Source organism: Lissotriton helveticus, chromosome 8, assembly GCF_964261635.1.
Source record: "Lissotriton helveticus chromosome 8, aLisHel1.1, whole genome shotgun sequence".
In the NCBI taxonomy this organism is placed as follows: Eukaryota; Metazoa; Chordata; class Amphibia; order Caudata; family Salamandridae; genus Lissotriton; species Lissotriton helveticus.
Window position 1 is genome coordinate 251,301,755 of NC_136069.1, and position 21,818 is coordinate 251,323,572.

At 47.0% G+C, this 21,818-nt stretch overlaps 1 protein-coding gene across 2 annotated transcripts in view; it reads left to right on the top strand.

The window, feature by feature from the left end:
* The window catches only part of CEP126 (centrosomal protein 126), a 430,075-nt gene that overhangs the window by 345,262 nt on the left and 62,995 nt on the right, over nt 1-21,818 (top strand). For both annotated transcript variants that reach the window (XM_078656998.1, XM_078656997.1), the window contains one exon: nt 6,018-6,212. In XM_078656998.1, coding sequence (XP_078513124.1) covers nt 6,018-6,212 — 195 coding nt within the window. The remainder of the gene's footprint in view (nt 1-6,017; nt 6,213-21,818) is intronic.

Genomic DNA, 21,818 nt, shown 5'->3' on the forward strand with positions numbered 1-21,818 from the left:
GGGCATTAAACCTTTAATTTGTCTCTGCTCCCCAATCATATTCTTAACCTGCACACTTTGTGTTTTTAAGATTTCGTTGTTTAAGACAGAGACCTCTAATATACCCTGCAAGGTTTTCTGAAGCATCAACATAACCTCTAACATAGATGCACTGGAGATTCCTGTAACCTCCAGGCTTTGCAGTGATGGGCATGTTAAATCAGTTCCAATAACATAGGAATTTAGTCTTTCTTTCTCTTTGGAACAGTCTTTCATATAGTTAGAGTCTTCCATACACAGGGATTTACTTGAAGAGGCTTCCTCTTCCTCCTCCACCTCTACTTCAGTGTCTTGTTCAAACAATGACTGAAATAACCTTGCGTAGGAGGATAAACATGATTCCATAATGATTTGGAGGTATTAAAGTTTGTATGATTCGGGGAATCTCCACAACACTCAACTCCTTTTCGGACGTCTCCTTCCCTTTGAAGTTTTTCCCCAAAAAGTCCTTGATCGACTTTGATACTGCCGATACTCCTTTTGCGCCAACTGTCTTCGCTGTCGCTGTCTGTGGGGTTGAGTTCAGTGAATGGATGTTTCTCTTTGCTAGTTTTTTTCTTCCTGTAGGTGCTGCCTTGCCTCCATTCTCCTCACTCATTCCTTTTGGCATATCAGTCAAATCCTCCATCCCAGGACTTTTAATTCCTGATTTTTTAGAGTTTTTTGGGGCTTTCTGGGATTTTGCTTAACCTAAGGCCATTGCTTTTCTTTTCTTCCTATTACGGCCCTGCGACTCTGATTTCATTTCTTCAAGTGTGGAGCAACACTGAAATGTTCTTTTACCTCAAATTTTCCTGATATTTTCCTGCTATAGTTTGGGTACTCTTGACCCCAGCTCCACGACACGTATTGAGGTCTATACCTAATGTTTACTTCCTCCTACAAAATCTTTACATACACTCTATAACTTAATTCCACTTACCTCTGTTCTGTGATCCTACACTCTCCCCACCACCATTTCACTACCACTGCTTCTCTGCCGCACTAACATGGCAACAATATCTCTGTAGGACTTATTATCCCAGTCCTAGCTCAATAGTTCCCAGGTGTAGAAATGCTGGTTGAGACCCAGCTAGAACTTACTAACAGGTCCGTTAGCTGGGTAGTCTCCAATCAATTTGTCTCCACTTTGTGCCCGGGGCTTTGTATCAGCTTAGTGTTTCGTATAAGAGCTAAAAGGGAAATGAGGAGCCATCAATTCTCCATCGGAGCCCTCATGGCTTCTCCCGCATCCTCTGCTTCAAGAGATTCCTTCAAGAGATCCCTTAAACTGATTAGAGGCACTTTTTGAGCCCTCGCGGCTCGCGGCTCTCGCGTCTCCTGCATCCTCTATCTTGCGGGTTGCACAGTTTAAAACCCTTTTTTCACCCTCACGGCTAGCTACTCGCAGTTTGCGGTTTGCGTCACCCACGTCCACCACTTCGCCGCCCACGCTCGTGCCAGTCTGTCATGCTCGTAGGATGTAGGGCATGTACTGCGTTGTCTGACTGCATTGATCATGGCAGAAGTGGGAGGTGCTGTGAGGGAGCGTCTTCCGACCAAGAACAGGTAAGCCCAATATCCAGGGGCGCAACTAGGTCTTAATTTCGGGGGGGCTAACATGGCAAATGAAGGGGCGTGGCTAATGTTAATCAATGGGGCGGGGCTAAAATGGCAGATAATCGGGATCGATTAATGCTCAGGTCAAGCGGAGAAAACGTGATGAATTCTGCATTTGAAACTGGACAATTAGAGCACACATTTTTGTTAATTTGATGCATTTATGTCCTATTGTCTTATGAAAAAGGAACGGAATGTACTGAATTAAAAGGCCAATTTAATATATTTTACTACAAAGCACTTTAGGAACACAATATAACCAATTTTCACAATGCCATTTCAAGGCGACGACCCTTTTTCGCCAGTTCGGCAACAATTGCTTCTATAGGAGGACAATGTGCTCGTGAAATGTTTATCATTGCATACCCACCCTGAACCCTAAAATTACCCCTGGTACCCCAAAACCCATACCCACCCTGAACCCCAAAGTTACCCCCTGGCACACCAAAACCCATACCCGCCCTGAACCCTAAAATTACCCCAGGTACCCCAAAACCCATCCCCACCCTGAACGCTAAAATTACCCCTGGCACCCCAAACTCCATACTCACGCTAAACCCGCATATTACCCCTTGCCCCCAAAAATCCATTACCACCCGGACCTCCAAATTACACCCCTGGCACCCCAAAACCCATAACTACCGAACCCTAAAACTACCGCCTCGCACCCCAAAACCCATTACCACACTGAAATCATCCCCCTAGAACCCCAACCCCCATACCCGCGCTGATCCCTAAAATTACACCCTTGCCCCCAAAACCTTACCCACCCTGAACCCTAAAATTACCTCTGGCACCCCAAAACCCATACCCGTACTGATCCCTAAAATTACACCCTTGCCCCCTCAAATCCATTACCACCCTGAACCACAAAATTACCCCCCTTGCACCCCAAAACCCATGCCCACCCTGTACCCTAAAATCACCCCCCTGGAGCCCCAAAACTCATACCTGCGCTGATCCCTAAAATTACACCCTTGTCCCCAAAACCCATACCCACCCTGAACCTTAAAATTACCCCTGGCACCCCAAAACCCATACCCATACTGAACATTAAATTCCCCCCTGGCACCCCAAAACCCATACCCACCCTGAACCCTAAAATTACCCCTGGCACACCACAACACATACCTAAGCTGAACCCTAAAATTACCCCCTTGCACCCAAAACCCATTACCACCCTAAACCCTAAAATTACCCCCCGGCACCCCGCAACCCATACCCACCCTGAACCCTAAAATTGCCCCCCTGACACCCCAAAACCCATACCCGTACTGATCCCTAAAATTACCTCTGGCACCCCAAAACCCATACCCGTACTGATCCCTAAAATTACACCCTTGCCCCCTCAAATCCATTACCACCCTAAACCCTAAAATTACCCCCCGGCACCCCGCAACCCATACCCACCCTGAACCCTAAAATTGCCCCCCTGACACCCCAAAACCCATACCCACCCTGAAACCTAAAATGCTCCCCCTCGCACCCTAAACCCCATGCCCGCACTGAATCCTAAAATGAACCCCATGGCACCCCAAAACCCATTACCACCCTAAACCTTAAAATTACCTCCCGGCACCCCAAAACCCATACCCACCCTGAACCCTAAAATTGCCCCCCTGACACCCGAAAACCCACACCCACCCTGAAACCCTAAAATTCCCATCTCACATCCTAAAACCCATACCCACCCTGAACCCTAAATTAACCCCATAGCACCCCAAAACCCTTAACCACCCTAATAGTACCCCTTGCACCACAAAACCCATACCCACCCTGAACCCTAAAATTACCCCTGGCTCCCCAAAACCCATACCGACCCTGAAGCCTAAAATTACCCCTGGCACCCCAAAACCCACACCCACCCTGAACCCCTAAATTACCCTTCTGGCCCCCAAAGCCCATACCCGTCCTGAACCCTAAAATTACCCCCTGGCACACCAAATCCCATTACTACCCTGAACCCTAAAATTACCCCTGGCACCCTAAAATCCATACCCACTCAGAACCCTAAAATTACCCCCTGGCACCCCAATCCGTAACCCACCCTGAACCCTAAAATTACTCGCTGGCACCCTAAAACCCACACCCACCCTGAACCCTAAAGTTACCCACATAGCACCCCAAAAAATGAACACTACAAACTTACACTACATGTGCATATTCGGAGGGGGCTCTCCTCTGACGTTTCCATGTATGTAAGTCAAAAACAACATTCCCTTAGAGTAACCTAGATATGCAGGCAGTAGGTAATGCTGTGCTGAAGAATTCATTAAAGTTACTGAAACTTACATAAAAAACGGCTGCCTGCTCTTCTGATACTATTCAGTTGAGTTGGGCTGATCAGCAGCACTGCGTCCTGGCATCCAGCCCCTCCCGAAGATCTCACAGTGTAGATAGGTGTGTGTCAAATGTTTCCTGCTTTCTACTTGCCAGGGCCTCCTCTGCTTCTGTGTCGTTGGTGCCCATGGATGCAAAAAGAGAAAGATCCATGGCCCTGTTCACCATTTAACTGGTGATCAGGGCCTTGGATGTGAATTCCATACAAGTGCACAGACAGCAGGGTGAAAGGGATGCCAGTGCAGGTGATGCTTTTACTTTGTAAATTAATTCCTGCTGGCGTCATAGCCCAGGGTTTGCTGTCTGTGCACTTGTATGGAATACACATCCATGCAAGTGCACAGACAGCAAACCCTGGGGTTTGACGCCAGCAGGAATTCCTATACAAAGGAAAAGCGTCACCTGCACTGGCCAGCCCTTCCCCCCTGCTGTGTGCATCTTCCCACTCCCACCCCCACCCCATGCTGTACACATCAAGTGCTTAGGTGAAATCCCTGTCTTCAGGCAATGATATCACCTCGGGGCCAGTAAAGGAAAACAAGAGGTTAACAAACTGTTCAGAGGCTGGCTGGCTCGGGCTGCTAGGCCTCAGAAAGCATCCTAAAAATCACATTCTCGGCTCCGATCCGCAGCCTTCTTTTATCCTTTCAGTGCGCGTCAAGTTAGCCCGGTGCTGGAGAATACGATGGGGGGGCTGAAGCCCAGTGAGCCCAGTGGGTGTTGCGCGCCTGCCAATATCACAATCATGTCACTTCAGGGGATAGTTGTAGACTTGATGAAAGAAAAGAGAAGGATCACACGGGACACTGTGGACAGTTCTGGAAACACCTGCCCGCGACTTGCTTTGCTCCGACAACGCTTAAATTCAGTGCGATCTTTTAACGGATATCATTTGCCTGTAATTTTAGCACATCCGGGTTGTATAACTTCCCCGCGTGTTTCGTGTTGATTTGCAGTGTTCTCACATTTTGACACTATGGAAACACCACCTTCTTGAATTTCTTTGACGTCAGATGGGCATGTATAATTAATATGTTTTTATTTATTATCTTTAGGTTCTTCTAGGTTGCATCAATTGTGAATTGTGATTGCATAATTATGTTGCTGTAAATATCCATTTATATATTGTACCCTCTATAATACATTGAATATTTAAATAAGACGGACATATTCTAAATACCCAAGGCTTCCCGTGTTGTTCTTCCTTTTTGTTTACATTTTTTGTTTTGTTGTCTATTGACACTACGAAGTCATCTCCTGTTGGAGTGAAACCTCAGTTTAAGTCATATAATTTATCAGAAGTTTTTCATTCAAACAAAATCCCTTGCAGGTATCTTTCACTCTATTGTATAATAATGTTAGCATTTTTATCTGCTAGAGGCGATGATCCAGGCCTTTCACTATTTGGAACTCTGAATGTTTGAACTCTACTGTTGTCTGAGGCCTGTAACCCATGCTTATTAGTTCCACCAAAAGAAGAGCGAGAAGAAAAAGGGCATTGCCACACAACCTCCCTACCATCTCCTGTTGGAGTGAAACCTCAGTTTAAGTCATATAATTTATCAGACGTTTTTCATTCAAACAAAATCCCTTGCAGGTATCTTTCACTCTATTATCTCATTGCCCAAACCTACAAGGGTTGATTGGGTTATTATACAGCATTAGCCCTTTCTAACTTTTAATGTTGCTAGCCATGCCGTCTGTGCATTCAAAAAGATGACATGTTATCAAGAACTTTTATGACCGTTGACTGAGCAGGGAATGGATATATAAAATTGGGGTTTTACAGAGTCCTTCCTACAAGGGATTATTTTTGGTTGTGGAACTTGTACTGAGACCTGAAATTGTTTCTGTAAATATATAATCAGTATAAAAGTACATTTTCTTCAGTAGCTATGCTGTATCTGGTAGAGGAATGTCACACTTAACATTATTACTTTTTCTATTACCACTTGGTGATACAAGTAAAAGATGAGACACTGAGTTTTTAAAAATGTGTTTTCAATTGATATGTGATTGTGGAAATAATTTAATTTCAGAGCGTGCAGCCCAGTTTGTAATGGCTGAAAACATGATGGGTACACCAGCGGCAGAGGGAGAAATCCTAGCTGTCATGGAAAGTATGAAACCAAGTAAACAAAATAGTAAAGCCCAACGACTGGGTATAAGTGCGCTGTCACTTGAAGAACAGAAACTTCTTCATTCGCTTGACCGTCTAAACCAGAGACTGCACTGTGAGTACAGTGTGCATATAAATTAAAAACATTTTATTTTTGGAACAAATGATTACCAAATTAAAGAAACATCTGTTGTTGCATACCTAAAGTTTAACACAATGCACTAAATATTCTTATTCTTGTTATTATATTTTTATGTATTATTGACCTTACTTTATTATTGTTACCTGAAGGAAATGATCATCTTTTGCAGTGTGTACACCCGGATTTTTCTGTTTTTGCTGGTAGTAAAACTCTGTGCATTTTACACTCGCTAACCAGTGGTAAAGTGCTTTTGCGCTGCCTGTCAACTTGATGAAATGGGTATACCCCTAGTTGGCATAGTTAACCTACCTATAATGCCCTGGTTCATGGTAAATGTGTACCTAGGGCCTGTAAGTTAAATATCAGTAGTGGAGTGCTGTACCTATTGTACTATCCACTAAAGTCACATTGTAAAACATGACTTCAAGCCTACCATTGTACCCTGACTGAAGCAGCTTTTTAACTGCAATTCAACCTGTCAAAATAAATCCTTTCAAGAGGTGTAAGCCTTCCTTATAAATATTAATAAGTCACCCCTTATGTAGGCCTAACTGCCCAGAAGGCAAGTGCATGGTATTCAAATTAGGACAAGTAGATATTTATTGTTACATAGGTCCTTGAAATGACTAGGTTCCAAAAGCTATTCTCACGGTGGTAAGGTTGGTTGTTCCATAGGAAAACCTAAGATGTAATATTACATTTGATAAAGCCATCTCCAAATAGTAAACAGCTACAACATTTCATTCTTTGACTCTGTTATATTTATTAAAATCACTAGTGAAGTCAGATTTTTAATACATATTAAGGGAAAGGCACTTTTAGAAAGATACCTTTGCCCTGCCTGATGTATTAGGAAGCTAATTAGCACTAAGATCTAGCTGTTGCCATCTGGGTACTTAACCCTGAATGAGGTGTTAAAAACTGCTCCTGGAGCAAAGAGGAACGCTTGGGTATGGGGCGGTGTTTCTATTCCTCTTACAGGATGACCATTTGGGTAGTGCCCAGGAACTCAATTAACTTGAAAGGGAACTCCTCTGTCATAGGCAAATGTCAGATGACACACATGTAGGCTCCTTATTTGTCCCCCCAATCAGCCAGGCCCCATCAACAGTGGATAGGGAGCTGCTCCCAGAACTAGTTGGAAATTACCACAGAGGAGCGATCGCTAATTTTCCTGGCAACACCTCTGGGGTGGGCACACAGGTTCTGTGAAAGGGGAGAAGAGTTTAATTAGTTTATATTTAGGCAGAGAGGGGCACTATAGGATTGTTTGCTGTGGGGCACAGAGGAAATTCTGTAAAAGTGGGTAGAGTTACCCCTAGGAGCTCCTACCTGATTGGTTCGGGGCCAGGAGCCATACACACCCACAGGCTAGTGTCAGGCATAAATAATGACATCTACAGTATCCTCCTCAGCATAGTACTGGACTTGAGGAAGAGGGAAAGAGGACTGAACCTGCTGTTTGAGACCAGGGAAGATCAGAAGAGGAATAGAACTACAGTACCTAGAACAAAGAAGTGGAATCCAATGGCCATAAGGATGACTTCCTGTTCAGGGTACAAGGGCACAACAAACTACAAGAGGCCGTTCCTGCAACTGCCAAGATGACCGGTTCCAATTGGACCTGCCCTGGACCCTGTTGTGTGCTTCTGCTAGAGTGAGTCTTGACACCAAAGTGCTGTTACTGAGGCCCTAGAACACTAGGCTGTGTCAAAGTGTACTACTCCTAACATATTGAGAAACCTGTGACTTGTGAACTTTTTGGCTCTAAAGACCTCTGGAGGACCGGAACCAACCTGCCAAGCTGATCCAATGAAGGTGCGCTGCCATTATAGTGAAGATTCAAGTATCCCCATCTCTGTTCTTTTTTGCAGTGACAAAATGGATTTACCAGGACCTCCTCGGCTACAGCTTGCAGCCTTTGGCTAGCTAGAGGAATCAAAGTTCCAGAGATGTGATTACGTGTGAACGTAGAAATAATCATGGCTGCAAAAAGCTTCTACATGGCGAGGCACCTTTCAAGGGCATGAAAATGTAATTTATACAAAATACCGCCTGCTTGGCAGTCATTTATAAATTTGCTGGGCAGTCCCTCTGTAATTTACTCCATCTCCCTGGCCGAATGACTGTCCGTTCTCCAAATAATAAATACAGTCCAAAGTCCAGATGTAAGAATTCTGACCAGGTTGAACAAGGTTTCTATCCGCCCTCCGTAACAGTCAGCTTCAAATTGTACCTAGGTCCCAGTCTTCTGGGACCAGTTGACCGCAGTTAGTGCTTAGCGCTGTGAAGCAGAGTGATCACTTGAAGCCTGGCTCAGTGGCTGAGCCAGCACCTGAGCCAGCTCCGCGCCTCCCCAAGTTTCGAGGAGCCTGAGCGGCCCGGCCCAGTTGAGAGAATTTTTTTTTTTATCATCAACTTTATTGGCTTTAAGATCAAACAAAAAAAGGAGCACAGGCCACTGGATTGATAGTACAAGCATTTACCGCAAACACTTTTTGTGGAGCATACAAAATAATTGAACTTGACATGTTACCACTGCACCCAAACTTAAGAGGGAGGATCTGCACACTTAGTCCAGTAGGTTCAGCCATTTACCCCACACTCTGTTATACTTGGCAGGGCACCCTCGGGCTTCAAACAGGGGCTGTTCCTGTGTGGCACATCAGTCCACTACACAGCACCATTTAGCCGTGGTGCGGGGTGTGGCTTGCACCCAGGAGGCCGCAATGTTCCGATCGGCCACCGCGACTGAAGTCCCAAGGAATGTTTTGTCTGCTCGTGAGCTGTCCAGTCCCTTCATTAACCCCAAGACAAGACAAGATGAATGGGTTAATGGGGAACTTCCCAGCCCATGACCTGTGTGAGCTCTGTCTCGATTCCCAAACAATAAGGGGCAAGGCTAGGTAAAGTCCAAATTATGTGGTCAAAGTCTGCAGGTGCATGGCCGCAGTGTCTGCAGTTTGGGGAGGGGCGCAGCCCTGCTCTATGTAAGCATGCTGGGGTGATGTAGGTCGCGTGTTGGTAGTCTAGTTGAATAAGGCGGAGTTTAACTGAGGTAGTGACGGTTTTAGGGGCCATGAGGGTGCCGCGCCAGTCATCGTTCTCCAGAGGAAACCCACCCACCCCTCCCAACTGCTCCAAAGTGGATCAAGAGTTGCTGATCCATTATTAACAAGGGTACGATATATTCAGGAGACCCCAGGCTCCCCATCATGACGTGGGCTTCCAGTGGGCTGAATTTGGGAAGGGATGTGCCTGTCAAAATATGTATGTTGAGGGCATGACGAAGTTGTAGATATTTATAGAACTGAGAAGCGTGAAGAATGTACCTCCCCTGTAAGTCTTGGAATGTCCTAATGTGGCCGCCAACCCAGACGTCAACCAGCAGAGAGATCTCTATGAGGTCCCATTGCTTGAACCCCGAGAGTGCCGCCACCTCACCCAGCCACGTGCCCCGCTAGAGAGGCGTGTGCTAGCTCAGACAGGTGTCCCATCTCGTGTGCCCCAAGACAACCCTGGAGGTCGGTGGGATCGCTTTAGGTATGGGGCATCCTTATAGGTACGCCTGCACTTGGGGGAGATCCATATCCCTAAGCTCTGTCATGTAGGCCGGATCGGAACATCCCCCAGTAAACCAATCGTGGATCACAAGGAGCCGGGTGGCCAGATAGTATAGGTGACGATCGGTCATACCAATACCGTCATCAAAGGGTGGAATCCTGCAACAGGCGAGAGCAATCTGGGGCCTCGCCCCCACCCCATAGAAACCTCGTGATCACCCCATCTAATTCCTTAAACCAACTGCGTGGGAAGTTAAAGGTGGTGTTCTGAATGATGTACAAGAAGTGTGGGAGGATATTCATTTTGAACAACGCTATCCTCCCGAGTGGGTTAAGTGGCAAGGTTTGCCAACGCTTGAGATCGGCTTTGGCTTTACTGACCAGCGGGGTGATGTTCCATGCCCATTTCAGTATTTCTATGACTGTCTCCTAATGGGGATGGTGGATTGTCAATTAAAGCACTCCCTAGAGAGGTGGATGGGCACAAGCATGGATTTTGCCGGGTTTAGTCGGAGGCCCGAAAAGCATTCAAAGGCCGTAGGACCTCAAGGCATCTGGAGCCAGAGTTGGCCGGAGGTGGCCGGGTCCTCCAGGTAGAGCAGGACATCGTCCACGTATAGGAAGATTTTGTCGATGTGGTGGGATCCCCAAGACCAGCCCTGGATCCAGAGATCAGAGCGAATGAGGCAGGCTAAGGGCTCCATTGCCAGCGTGAATAAAAGGGGTGAAAGGGGACAACCCTGTTGTGTGCCTCTTTGTATTGGGAACTCCCTGGAGAGGGTTCCGTTGGTCAGCACCCTGGCTCTGGGGTTGGAATAGAGGACTTGTACAAAACGCCGGAACAGCTGCCCAAGACCCATCAGCTGCAGGAAATCCTCCAGATATTGCCAGTCCACCGCGTCGAAGGCTTTTTCAAAGTCGACAAGGAGGAGTGCAAGGTAGAGTGTGAGGAGTTGGCGTCTGGCCAGGGCCAGATGGAGGCATCATAAACAGTGTCTGGTGCTCCACGCTGGCATAAATCCGCATTGGTCCGAGTGGACCACCTTATGAAGAAAGGGACGGAGTCTTTGAGCCAGAATTGTGGTGTATATTTTTATCTCCATGTTGCTAAGAGAAATTAGGTGAGGGAGAGCGGTGGGGTCTTGGGAATGACAACAATAGTCGCCACATCAGTCAACATGCTGGTAGAGGCGCACGAGATAGGGAACCAAAAGGTCTTGGTACGTTGCATAGTATTCTTGGGGGAAACCGTTGGGGCGGGTGTTTTCCTGGCTTTCAGCCGGGAGATCGCGCCATGAATCTCCTGCAGGGTAATGGGGAGGTCCAAGGCCTCCCTTTTTTCCCTTTCGAGGCAAGGGAGCCGGACACCCGCTTGGCCAAGCACTTCTGGGAGGACAGTCTCTGGTGAGAGGGTGGAGTACAGCTGGACATGGTAGTCAGCGAATGCCTGTGCGATTGCAGGTGAGGTGCGTTGGATGTTGTCCGAGGGGTCTTGGATTTCAGGGACTATCCTGTTAGTGAAGGAGTAGGAAATCAGTCTGTAGCAGGCTTCAGTTTTTGTCTCCCCACCCATATACACAAACAACGGACGTGTGCCACAGCATCTTGGACGACTCCAAGGAGATCTGCTTGATCTCATCCCGAATGAGCGTGAGCTGCCTGTCTCGGCGCGCGTCCTGGGTCCCAGTCTGGGTTGCCTCCAACCGCATGGCTTCTGCCTCAAGGAGGGTCAGGCGGTCGCTTTGTGCCTTGCGTTTTGCATGGACCCGCCCCCTGGCCATGTTGCGGATAGTGGCTTTACCTGCCTCCCAGATGCAATTCTACGGCTATTGCCTTCTTAACTTTGTCGTCTTGCAGGAATCACACGTTTAGTCTCCACACTGCCCGGGTTGTGTCTGAGGCCTCACGTGGATGGATAAGGCAGAGTGGTCTGAAATTCCCCGGGGAATGATGGTTACAGTGGATACCCTATGGCACTCAGAGGCAGGGAGGAGGATCAGGTCAATGCAGGAATGCATATTGTGGACCGCGGAGGTATGAGTGTATTGGGTGTCGCGGGGATTCCAGATCCTCCAGACATCGCACAAGCCAAATGTGGCTACCCAGTCTATCAGTTTCTTAGCGTGGGCTAGCCTAGCTGGGAGAGTATACCCGTTGCTTCGAGTGCTGGCTGCATAATGGCATTAAAGTCGCCCTCAATCACTGTCTGCCCCAATGGTAGAGAAGAGATTGTGCCTATGAGGTGCTGCAAGGTGGAGGTGAGCGTGTTGGTGGAATATATATAGACACCAGGTTAAGGATGTTCTCTTCCAGCTTCCTGGACACCGTCACAAACCTGCCCTGGGAATCTGTCACGACTTGGCCACGAGTGAAGGGGAGCCCCCGCTATATGAGAATCGCAACCCCTCGTGAACCTTGGTCGAACCCAAAGCGCCAAACTCTATGTGACTCTAAAGTCACATTGTAAAACATGACTTCTAGCCTACCATTGTACCCTGACTGAAGCAGCTCTTAAACTGCAATTCAACCTGTCAAAATAAATCCTTTCAAGAGGTGTAAGCCTTCCTTATAAATATTAATACGTCACCCCTTATGTAGGCCTAACTGCCCAGAAGACAAGTGCATGGTATTCAAATTAGGACAAGTAGATATTTATTGTTACATAGGTCCTTGAAATGACTAGGTCCCAAAAGCTATTCTCACGGTGGTAAGGTTGGTTGTTCCATAGGAAACCCTAAGATGTAATATTACATTTGATAAAGCCATCTCCAAATAGTAAACAGCTACAAAATGTCATTCTTTGACTCTGTTAGATTTATTAAAATCACTAGTGAAGTCAGATTTTTAATACATATTAAGGGAAAGGCACTTTTAGAAAGATACCTTTGCCCTGCCTGAAGTCTTAGGAAGCTAATTAGCACTAAGATCTAGCTGTTGCCATCTGGGTACTTAACCCTGAATGAGGTGTTAAAAACTGCTCCTGGAGCAAAGAGAAACGCTTGGGTATGGGGCGGTGTTTCTATTCCTCTTACAGGATGACCATTTGGGTAGTGCCCAGGAACTCAATTAATTTTGAAAGGGAACTCCTCTGTCATAGGCAAATGTCAGATGACACATATATAGGCTCCTTATTTGTCCCCCCAATCAGCCAGGCCCCATCAACAGTGGATAGGGAGCTGCTCCCAGAGCTAGTTGGAAATTACCACAGAGGAGCGATCGCTAATTTTCCTGGCAACACCTCTGGGGTGGGCACACAGGTTCTGTGAAAGGGGAGAAGAGTTTAATTAGTTTATATTTAGGCAGAGAGGGGCACTATAGGATTGTTTGCTGTGGGGCACAGAGGAAATTCTGTAAAAGTGGGTAGAGTTACCCCTAGGAGCTCCTACCTGATTGGTTCGGGGCCAGGAGCCATACACACCCACAGGCTGTGTCAGGCATTAATAATGACATCTACAGTATCCTCCTCAGCATAGTACTGGACTTGAGGAAGAGGGAAAGAGGACTGAACCTGCTGTTTGAGACCAGGGAAGATCAGAAGAGGAATAGAACTACAGTACCTAGAACAAAGAAGTGGAATCCAATGGCCATAAGGATGACCTCCTGTTCAGGGTACAAGGGCACAACAAACTACAAGAGGCCGTTCCTGCAACTGCCAAGATGACCGGTTCCAATTGGACCTGCCCTGGACCCTGTTGTGTGCTTCTGCTAGAGTGAGTCTTGACTCCAAAGTGCTGTTACTGAGGCCCTGGAACACTAGGCTGTGTCAAAGTGTACTACTCCTAACATATTGAGAAACCTGTGACTTGTGAACTTTTTGGCTCTAAAGACCTCTGGAGGACCGGAACCAACCTGCCAAGCTGATCCAATGAAGGTGCGCTGCCATTATAGTGAAGATTCAGGTATCCCCATCTCTGTTCTTTTTTGCAGTGACAAAATGGATTTACCAGGACCTCCTCGGCTACAGCTTGCAGCCTTTGGCCAGCTAGAGGAATCCAAGTTCCAGAGAAGTGATTAAGTGTGAACGTAGAAATAATCATGGCTGCAAAAAGCTTCTAGATGGCGAGGCACCTTTCAAGGGCACGAAAATGTAATTTATACAAAATACCGCCTGCTTGGCAGTCATTTATAAATTTGCTGGGCAGTCCCTCTGTAATTTACTCCATCTCCCTGGCGGAATGACTGTCCGTTCTCCAAATAATAAATACAGTCCAAAGTCCAGATGTAAGAAGTCTGACCAGGTTGAACAAGGTTTCTATCCGCCCTCCGTAACAGTCAGCCTCAAATTGTACCTAGGTCCCAGTCTTCTGGGACCAGTTGACCGCAGTTAGTGCTTAGCGCTGTGAAGCAGAGTGATCACTTGAAGCCTGGCTCAGTGGCTGAGCCAGCACCTGAGCCAGCTCCGCGCCTCCCCAAGTTTCGAGGAGCCTGAGCGGCCCGGCCCAGTTGAGAGAATTTTTTTTTTTATCATCAACTTTATTGGCTTTAAGATCAAACACAAGAGGAGCACCGGCCACTGAATTGATAGTACAAGCATTTACCGCAAACACTTTTTGTGGAGCATACAAAATAATTGAACTTGACATGTTACCACTGCACCCAAACTTAAGAGGGAGGATCCGCACACTTAGTCCAGTAGGTTCAGCCATTTACCCCACACTCTGTTATACTTGGCAGGGCACCCTCGGGCTTCGGACAGGGGCTGTTCCTGTGTGGCACATCAGTCCACTCCACAGCACCATTTAGCCATGGTGGGGGTGTGGCTTGCACCCAGGAGGCCGCAATGTTCCGATCGGCCACCGCGACTGAAGTCCCAAGGAATGTTTTGTCTGCTCGTGAGCCGTCCAGTCCCTTCATTACCCCCAAGACAAGACAAGACAAATGGGTTAATGGGGAACTTCCCGGCCCATGACCTGTGTGAGCTCTGTCTCGATTCCCAAACGATAAGGGGCAAGGCTAGGTAAAGTCCAAATTATGTGGTCAAAGTCTGCAGGTGCATGGCCGCAGTGTCTGCAGTTTGGGGAGGGGCGCAGCCCTGCTCTATGTAAGCATGCTGGCCTGATGTAGGTCGCGTGTTGGTAGTCTAGTTGAATAAGGCGGAGTTTAACTGAGGTAGTGACGGTTTTAGGGGCCATGAGGGTGCCGCGCCAGTCATCGTTCTCCAGAGGAAACCCACCCACCCCTCCCAACTGCTCCAAAGGGGATCAAGAGTTGCCGATCCGTTATTAACAAGGGTACGATATATTCAGGAGACCCCAGGCTCCCAATCATGACTTGGGCTTCCAGTGGGCTGAATTTGGGAAGGGTTGTGCCTGTCAGAATATGTATGTTGAGGGCATGACGAAGTTGTAGATATTTATAGAACTGAGAAGCGTGAAGAATGTACCTCCCCTGTAAGTCTTGGAATGTCCTAATGTGGCCGCCCACCCAGACGTCAACCAGCAGAGAGATCTCTATGAGGTCCCATTGCTTAACCCCGAGAGTGCCGCCACCTCACCCAGCCACGTGCCCCGCTAGAGAGGCGTGTGCTAGCTCAGACAGGTGTCCCATCTCGTGTGCCCCAAGACAACCCTGGTGGTCGGTGGGATCGCTTCAGGTATGGGGCATCCTTATAGGTACGCCTGCACTTGGGGGAGATCCATATCCCTAAGCTCTGTCATGTAGGCCGGATCGGAACATCCCCCAGTAAACCAATGGTGGATCACAAGGAGCCGGGTGGCCAGATAGTATAGGTGAAGATCGGTCATACCAATACCGTCATCAAAGGGTGGAATCCTGCAACAGGCGAGAGCAATCTGGGGCCTCGCCCCCACCCCATAGAAACCTCGTGATCACCCCATCTAATTCCTTAAACCAACTGCGTGGGAAGTTAAAGGTGGTGTTCTGAATGATGTACAAGAAGTGTGGGAGGATATTCATTTTGAACAATGCTATCCTCCCGAGTGGGTTAAGTGGCAAGGTTTGCCAACGCTTGAGATCGGCTTTGGCTTTACTGACCAGCGGGGTGATGTTCATTGCCCATTTCAGTATTTCTATGACTGTCTCCTAATGGGGATGGTGGATTGTCAATTAAAGCACTCCCTAGAGAGGTGGATGGGCACCAGCATTGATTTTGCCGGGTTTAGTCGGAGGCCCGAAAAGCATTCAAAGGCCGTAGGACCTCAAGGCATCTGGAGCCAGAGGTGGCCGGAGGTGGCCGGGTCCTCCAGGTAGAGCAGGACATCGTCCACGTATAGGAAGATTTTGTCGATGTGGTGGGATCCCCAAGACCAGCCCTGGATCCAGAGATCAGAGCGAATGAGGCAGGCTAAGGGCTCCATTGCCAGCGTGAATAAAAGGGGTGAAAGGGGACAACCCTGTTGTGTGCCTCTTTGTATTGGGAACTCCCTGGAGAGGGTTCCGTTGGTCAGCACCCTGGCTCTGGGGTTGGAATAGAGGACTTGTACAAAACACCGGAACAGCTGCCCAAGACCCATCAGCTGCAGGACATCCTCCAGATATTGCCAGTCCACCGCGTCAAAGGATTTTTCAAAGTCGACAAGGAGGAGTGCCAGGTAGAGTGTGAGGAGTTGGCGTCTGGCCAGGTCAAGATGGAGGCATCATAAACAGTGTCTGGTGCTCCACGCTGGCATAAATCCGCATTGGTCCGAGTGGACCATCTTATGAAGAAAGGGACGGAGTCTTTGAGCCAGAATTGTGGTGTATATTTTTATCTCCATGTTTCTAAGAGAAATTAGGTGAGGGAGAGCGGTTGGGTCTTGGGAAAGACAACAATAGTCGCCACATCAGTCAACATGCTGGTAGAGGCGCACGAGATAGGGAACCAAAAGGTCTTGGTACGTTGCATAGTATTCTTGGGGGAAACCATTGGGCCCGGTGTTTTCCTGGCTTTCAGCAGGGAGTTTGCGCCATGAATCTCCTGCAGGGTAATGGGGAGGTCCAAGGCCTCCCTTTTTTCCCTTTCGAGGCAATGGAGCCGGACACCCGCTTGGCCAAGCACTTCTGGGAGGACAGTCTCTGGTGAGAGGGTGGAGTACAGCTGGACATGGTAGTCAGCGAATGCCTGTGCGATTGCAGGTGAGGTGCGTTGGATGTTGCCCGAGGGGTCTTGGGTTTCAGGGACTATCCTGTTAGTGAAGGAGTAGGAAATCAGTCTGTAGCAGGCTTCCGTTTTTGTCTCAACACCCATATACACAAACAACGGACTAGGGCCACAGCATCTTGGCTGACTCCAGGGAGATCTGCTTGATCTCCTCCCGAATGAGCGTGAGCTGCCTGTCTCGGAGAGCGTCCTGGGTCCCAGTCTGGGTTGCCTCCAACCGCATGGCTTCTGCCTCAAGGAGGGTCAGGCGGTCGCTTTGTGCCTTGCGTTTTGCATGGACCCGCCCCCTGGCCATGTTGCGGATAGTGGCTTTACCTGCATCCCAGATGCAATTCTACCACTATTGCCTTCTTAACTTTGTCGTCTTGCAGGAATCACACGTTTAGTCTCCACACTGCCCGGGTTGTGTCTGAGGCCTCACGTGGATGGATAAGGCAGAGTGGTCTGAAATTCCCCGGGGAAGGATGGTTACAGTGGATACCCTATGGCACTCAGAGGCAGGGAGGAGGATCAGGTCAATGCAGGAATGCATATTGTGGACCGCGGAGGTATGAGTGTATTGGGTGTCGCGGGGATTCCAGATCCTCCAGACATCGCACAAGCCAAATGTGGCTACCCAGTCTATCAGTTTCTTAGCGTGGGCTAGCCTAGCTGGGAGAGTATACCCGTTGCTTCGAGTGCTGGTTGCATAATGGCATTAAAGTCGCCCTCAATCACTGTCTGCCCCAAGGGTAGAGAAGAGATTGTGCCTATGAGGTGCTGCAAGGTGGAGGTGAGCGTGTTGGTCGAATATATATAGACACCAGGTTAAGGATGTTCTCTTCTAGCTTCCTGGACACCGTCACAAACCTGCCCTGGGAGTCTGTCACGACTTGGCCACGAGTGAAGGGGAGCCCCCGCTATATGAGAATCGCAACCCCTCGTGAACCTTGGTCGAACCCAAAGCGCCAAACTCTATGTGACTCTAAAGTCACATTGTAAAACATGACTTCAAGCCTACCATTGTACCCTGACTGAAGCAGCTTTTAAACTGCCATTCAACCTGTCAAAATAAATCCTTTCAAGAGGTGTAAGCCTTCCTTATAAATATTAATAAGTCACCCCTTATGTAGGCCTAACTGCCCAGAAGACAAGTGCATGGTATTCAAATTAGGACAAGTAGATATTTATTGTTACATAGGTCCTTGAAATGACTAGGGGCCGGATGTAGGTAATTCTTATTTACCACTTCTTAAATACCGAATTTTACCGATTCGGTATTTAAGAAGTGGTAAATATGAAGGGGGGAGATGTAGGTATTTTACCATCAAATTGGATTTGATGGTAAAATACCGGTTTTGTAAGGCTTGTGGGACTCAGAAGAGTCCCACCTACATCTCAAATTTACCGAATCTGTAAAAATACAGATTCGGTATTTTACAGAATCGGTAAATTTACCGATCGGTAAATTTACCGATTCTGTAAAATTAAGGGCCCTACATACCATTTCTGAAATACCGGTCGGTAACGGCCGAAAATACCGATTTTCGGCCGTTACCGACCGACCTACATCTGGCCCTATATTCTGTGTTGCTTTGCAAGCTCTTTAATGTGAAATGCTTCTTTTTCAATGTCACCTGCTGCTTCCTGGAACATGTAAAAAAAACTGTTATGCTCTCTAAGCAAAGAATAGCAACTATGCCTATTATAGTACTCTATCTTTAATAGATATGCACTCATAATGCTGTTAAACTTGGAGTCCCAAGTCTAGTTTTCACCTCTGGTGACATTTGGGTCTACCTGCTGGATACATGGTAGACTCAATATTGCTCAAGTTACACATTACAGTAACGAGGATTAACGCAGAGTCAAGATCACTTGACTTTAACCTCTTATTGATGTTAGCTCCAGGTCCACATGTTGAATGTGTATGGGGTTTTGTGACATGGTACTGTATATTTGTGTTTTCCGCGTGTGCTGCTCCTTGGACGGTTTCACGCTGCACTATATCTCTTATGGAAATCTGTATCAATCTACCAATTCCATATACACCACTAATTTTAGTTTTGGGGATGTGGGGAGCGAGATATGTTTTATCATTTAGCAGTGATGGAATTATGTGTTGTTTGTGCTACTGCCACTTTAGTTTTTCTATCATGGTTTCCTGGCCTTCTGCTTTACAACTCTGGGTTTCATCGCTATGTAGATATAGTTGCCGGGGTATATTGGCTAATGCTATATGCAATCTAAGATTCTAGGAACCACAACTGACAACTCTCTGCTCTTAAAGTCCCACAGGCGGATCACTCCATTCATTTTCTTACTTCTGTGCCCTATTGTTGATTTTGTCAAACTGCCAATATGCCAGCATTGAAGAGCCTAATAATAGCTCACCTTAAAGTAAAAGTAGGTCTACTCGAAGCTAGCATCAGAGCTCCAAGTACACACCCACATAACTGGATAATAGACATGATGATGATCAGTGCAATACAAATGACAAACATATTATCAAAGGGAATTACCAATACTTCTAATGGTATTACTAATATTTTGAAAAAGTTACCAATAATAATGCATTGTTGCCAATGGGACAATTGGAAGCAGGGAATCCAGATGTTAGAAACAATTCCTTAAAATGGATCCAATTCATGATTGAACACATCAACATCAAAACATCCAATATCAATGGAATACTCACCATCACCGTCGTTATCAAAGCTTTTGACATCAATGAGGTAAATAGCAACATATGGTGAGGGGACTGACACTCAAGGCATGTGATATTGACGGAAGCGGCTGATTCAACGAGTTGCTGGTGAATCGGCGGGGAAAACCTGACGGTAGTTGGTTCTCTCAGGGACACGTGATCTATTGACACGTATGTCCACAGCGGAAGGTTAGCAGGTATGCAGTAACGACGCAACCTCCAGGTGTGTTTAACAAATAAGTGGAAATAAGAGCGGATAACCCCTGTTGGCCCTGAAGAAGTTGCACAAAATAGAGCATCGAAACATGTTGGTGACAATGAATGACACTAGATGCGGTTCAGTGTGAATCGGTTTTAATTTGGAGAGCTCGCAGTCCAGAATAAAATTAGGAGTGGCCAGTTAGCTCTTCAATTTTAATTGGTGAGAATCACTTTTCTTTTCTCACTGAGGGGTTGTTGGTGTATGTGTACACATAATAGTGAGTGCTGTTTCACGTGCCTGCTATTACATGAATAACCAGTACTCTATCTGGTTGATGTGAAGAAAAAGCACTGTTGTATGGTGTTTTGTCTTTTTCTTGTTTCTGTCTTTTCTTTCCACTATAACGAGAGTGAGCTACCTATGATGATAAGTGGGTATACTGGCAACTGTTAACCAGAAACCCCATTGGCGGTTCTACCGTGAGGGGCTCACTCTCTTTCTCCACATTTTTTCAGTGGTTGGCTGATGGTATCTTGACATTTTATTTCTACCTTGGATGTACATTGATAATGATTGACACTGGGACAGAAATGAATAGCCTAAAAATATAAGGCGCTTGGTAGTGAAAATTTGCACACACCTTTACATCTTCTGTTTTTTAATAGAGAGGGAAACAGTGTCTTGAGGGAGAGGCCATAATTTGTATATTGCAGTTTGAGTGGGGGGCGGCCTGTTCCCTTCCTTCCCCCTGAGGCTCCAAGTATTTTGACATGTGATATTGAGACCCTTGATGCTAAGAAACACACTCTCAATGCAATTGATACCGAGTTTGTGCAATATTTCCCCGATCTGACTGGGAAAAAAAGGGGTTTTTATTTAGTCCTTCTAAAAAATGGAAGTTAAACAACAAATTCTATTTCTGCACCTTTCCATAGACCATCTTGGCTCTTGCCCCACATTACACCAAAAAGATGAATAATTTATCAGGGTCTTATTTGACCAGGAACACTTTATGGAACTACACATATTTTGTTCTAACGTTCAGCCATGCTGCACAGCATTGGGATAAACGTTGGGCTTCTTTCACCCGCAATCTCTGAGTTGCATGTTTCTGTATATGGTGTTCTATCATTGAAGCAAGCATTGGTATTGTGTTTTTTGTAAATAAGTCTTCAAGAAATGCTGAATTCTTACAGTTTTTAGTTGTAGCCTGAAACAGCCCATGCACAGTCTCTTGCGAGACATTTTGTTCACCTACAGGTGTCTTAAAATTTACCAATGCTTACCATTGGTTGACATCATTGTCACTTTCATTTCCTTGCTTCTCAATGGTTAGCGCAGGCTTGCTTCCCTTCCTTTTATGTATTTGTCCCTCCCCTGGAGCCTGGTGCATACCCAGTTATGGCTTACTTGCCCAGTGTGTGCCCTTCCATTGCTTTTCGGATTTCGGAAGTACTGCATGTTTTTGCAGGCTGCCTTTGTTGTTGCTTTCCCCATTGTTGTTGCTTGCCCTGTCGTTGTTGTGCTGTTGCTTGCCCTGCCATTGATTTGCCCCATCCCTCCCACCCCTCCTATGTTGCTACTTGCCCCATCATTGCTTGTCTTGTCCGTTTTGGGTTGTCGCTTTGCCCTGCTTCCCTAAACCCCATTGCAGACTTGCCCCGTCCCCCACCTCGTGTTGGTTTGTCCCACTCGGGTTGTTGCTGCACCTCATTCCCCTCCCACATTGTTGCTTGGCCCTGTGTCCCTCCCAATTTGTTGCTTTGCCCCATTTTCGGCCCTCTCCTGCATTGTTGCTTTGCCCCTTGCACCAGCCCACTCCCGCCTTGTTGCTTTGCCCCATCCCGCACCCCCCTGCTGCGTTGCTTGTTTCAATAATACCATCAGAATGGCAGTATGCCAAGGCTGGCCAGCCACTCCAAGATGAGTTCTTAACTGCCAGCTCAATGGTGTCCAATGTTGGTTGGAAGCAGAGGATGTCTGCTCACGTAAGTAGCCCCCTCATCCAGAAAACATTTGGCCTGAATAA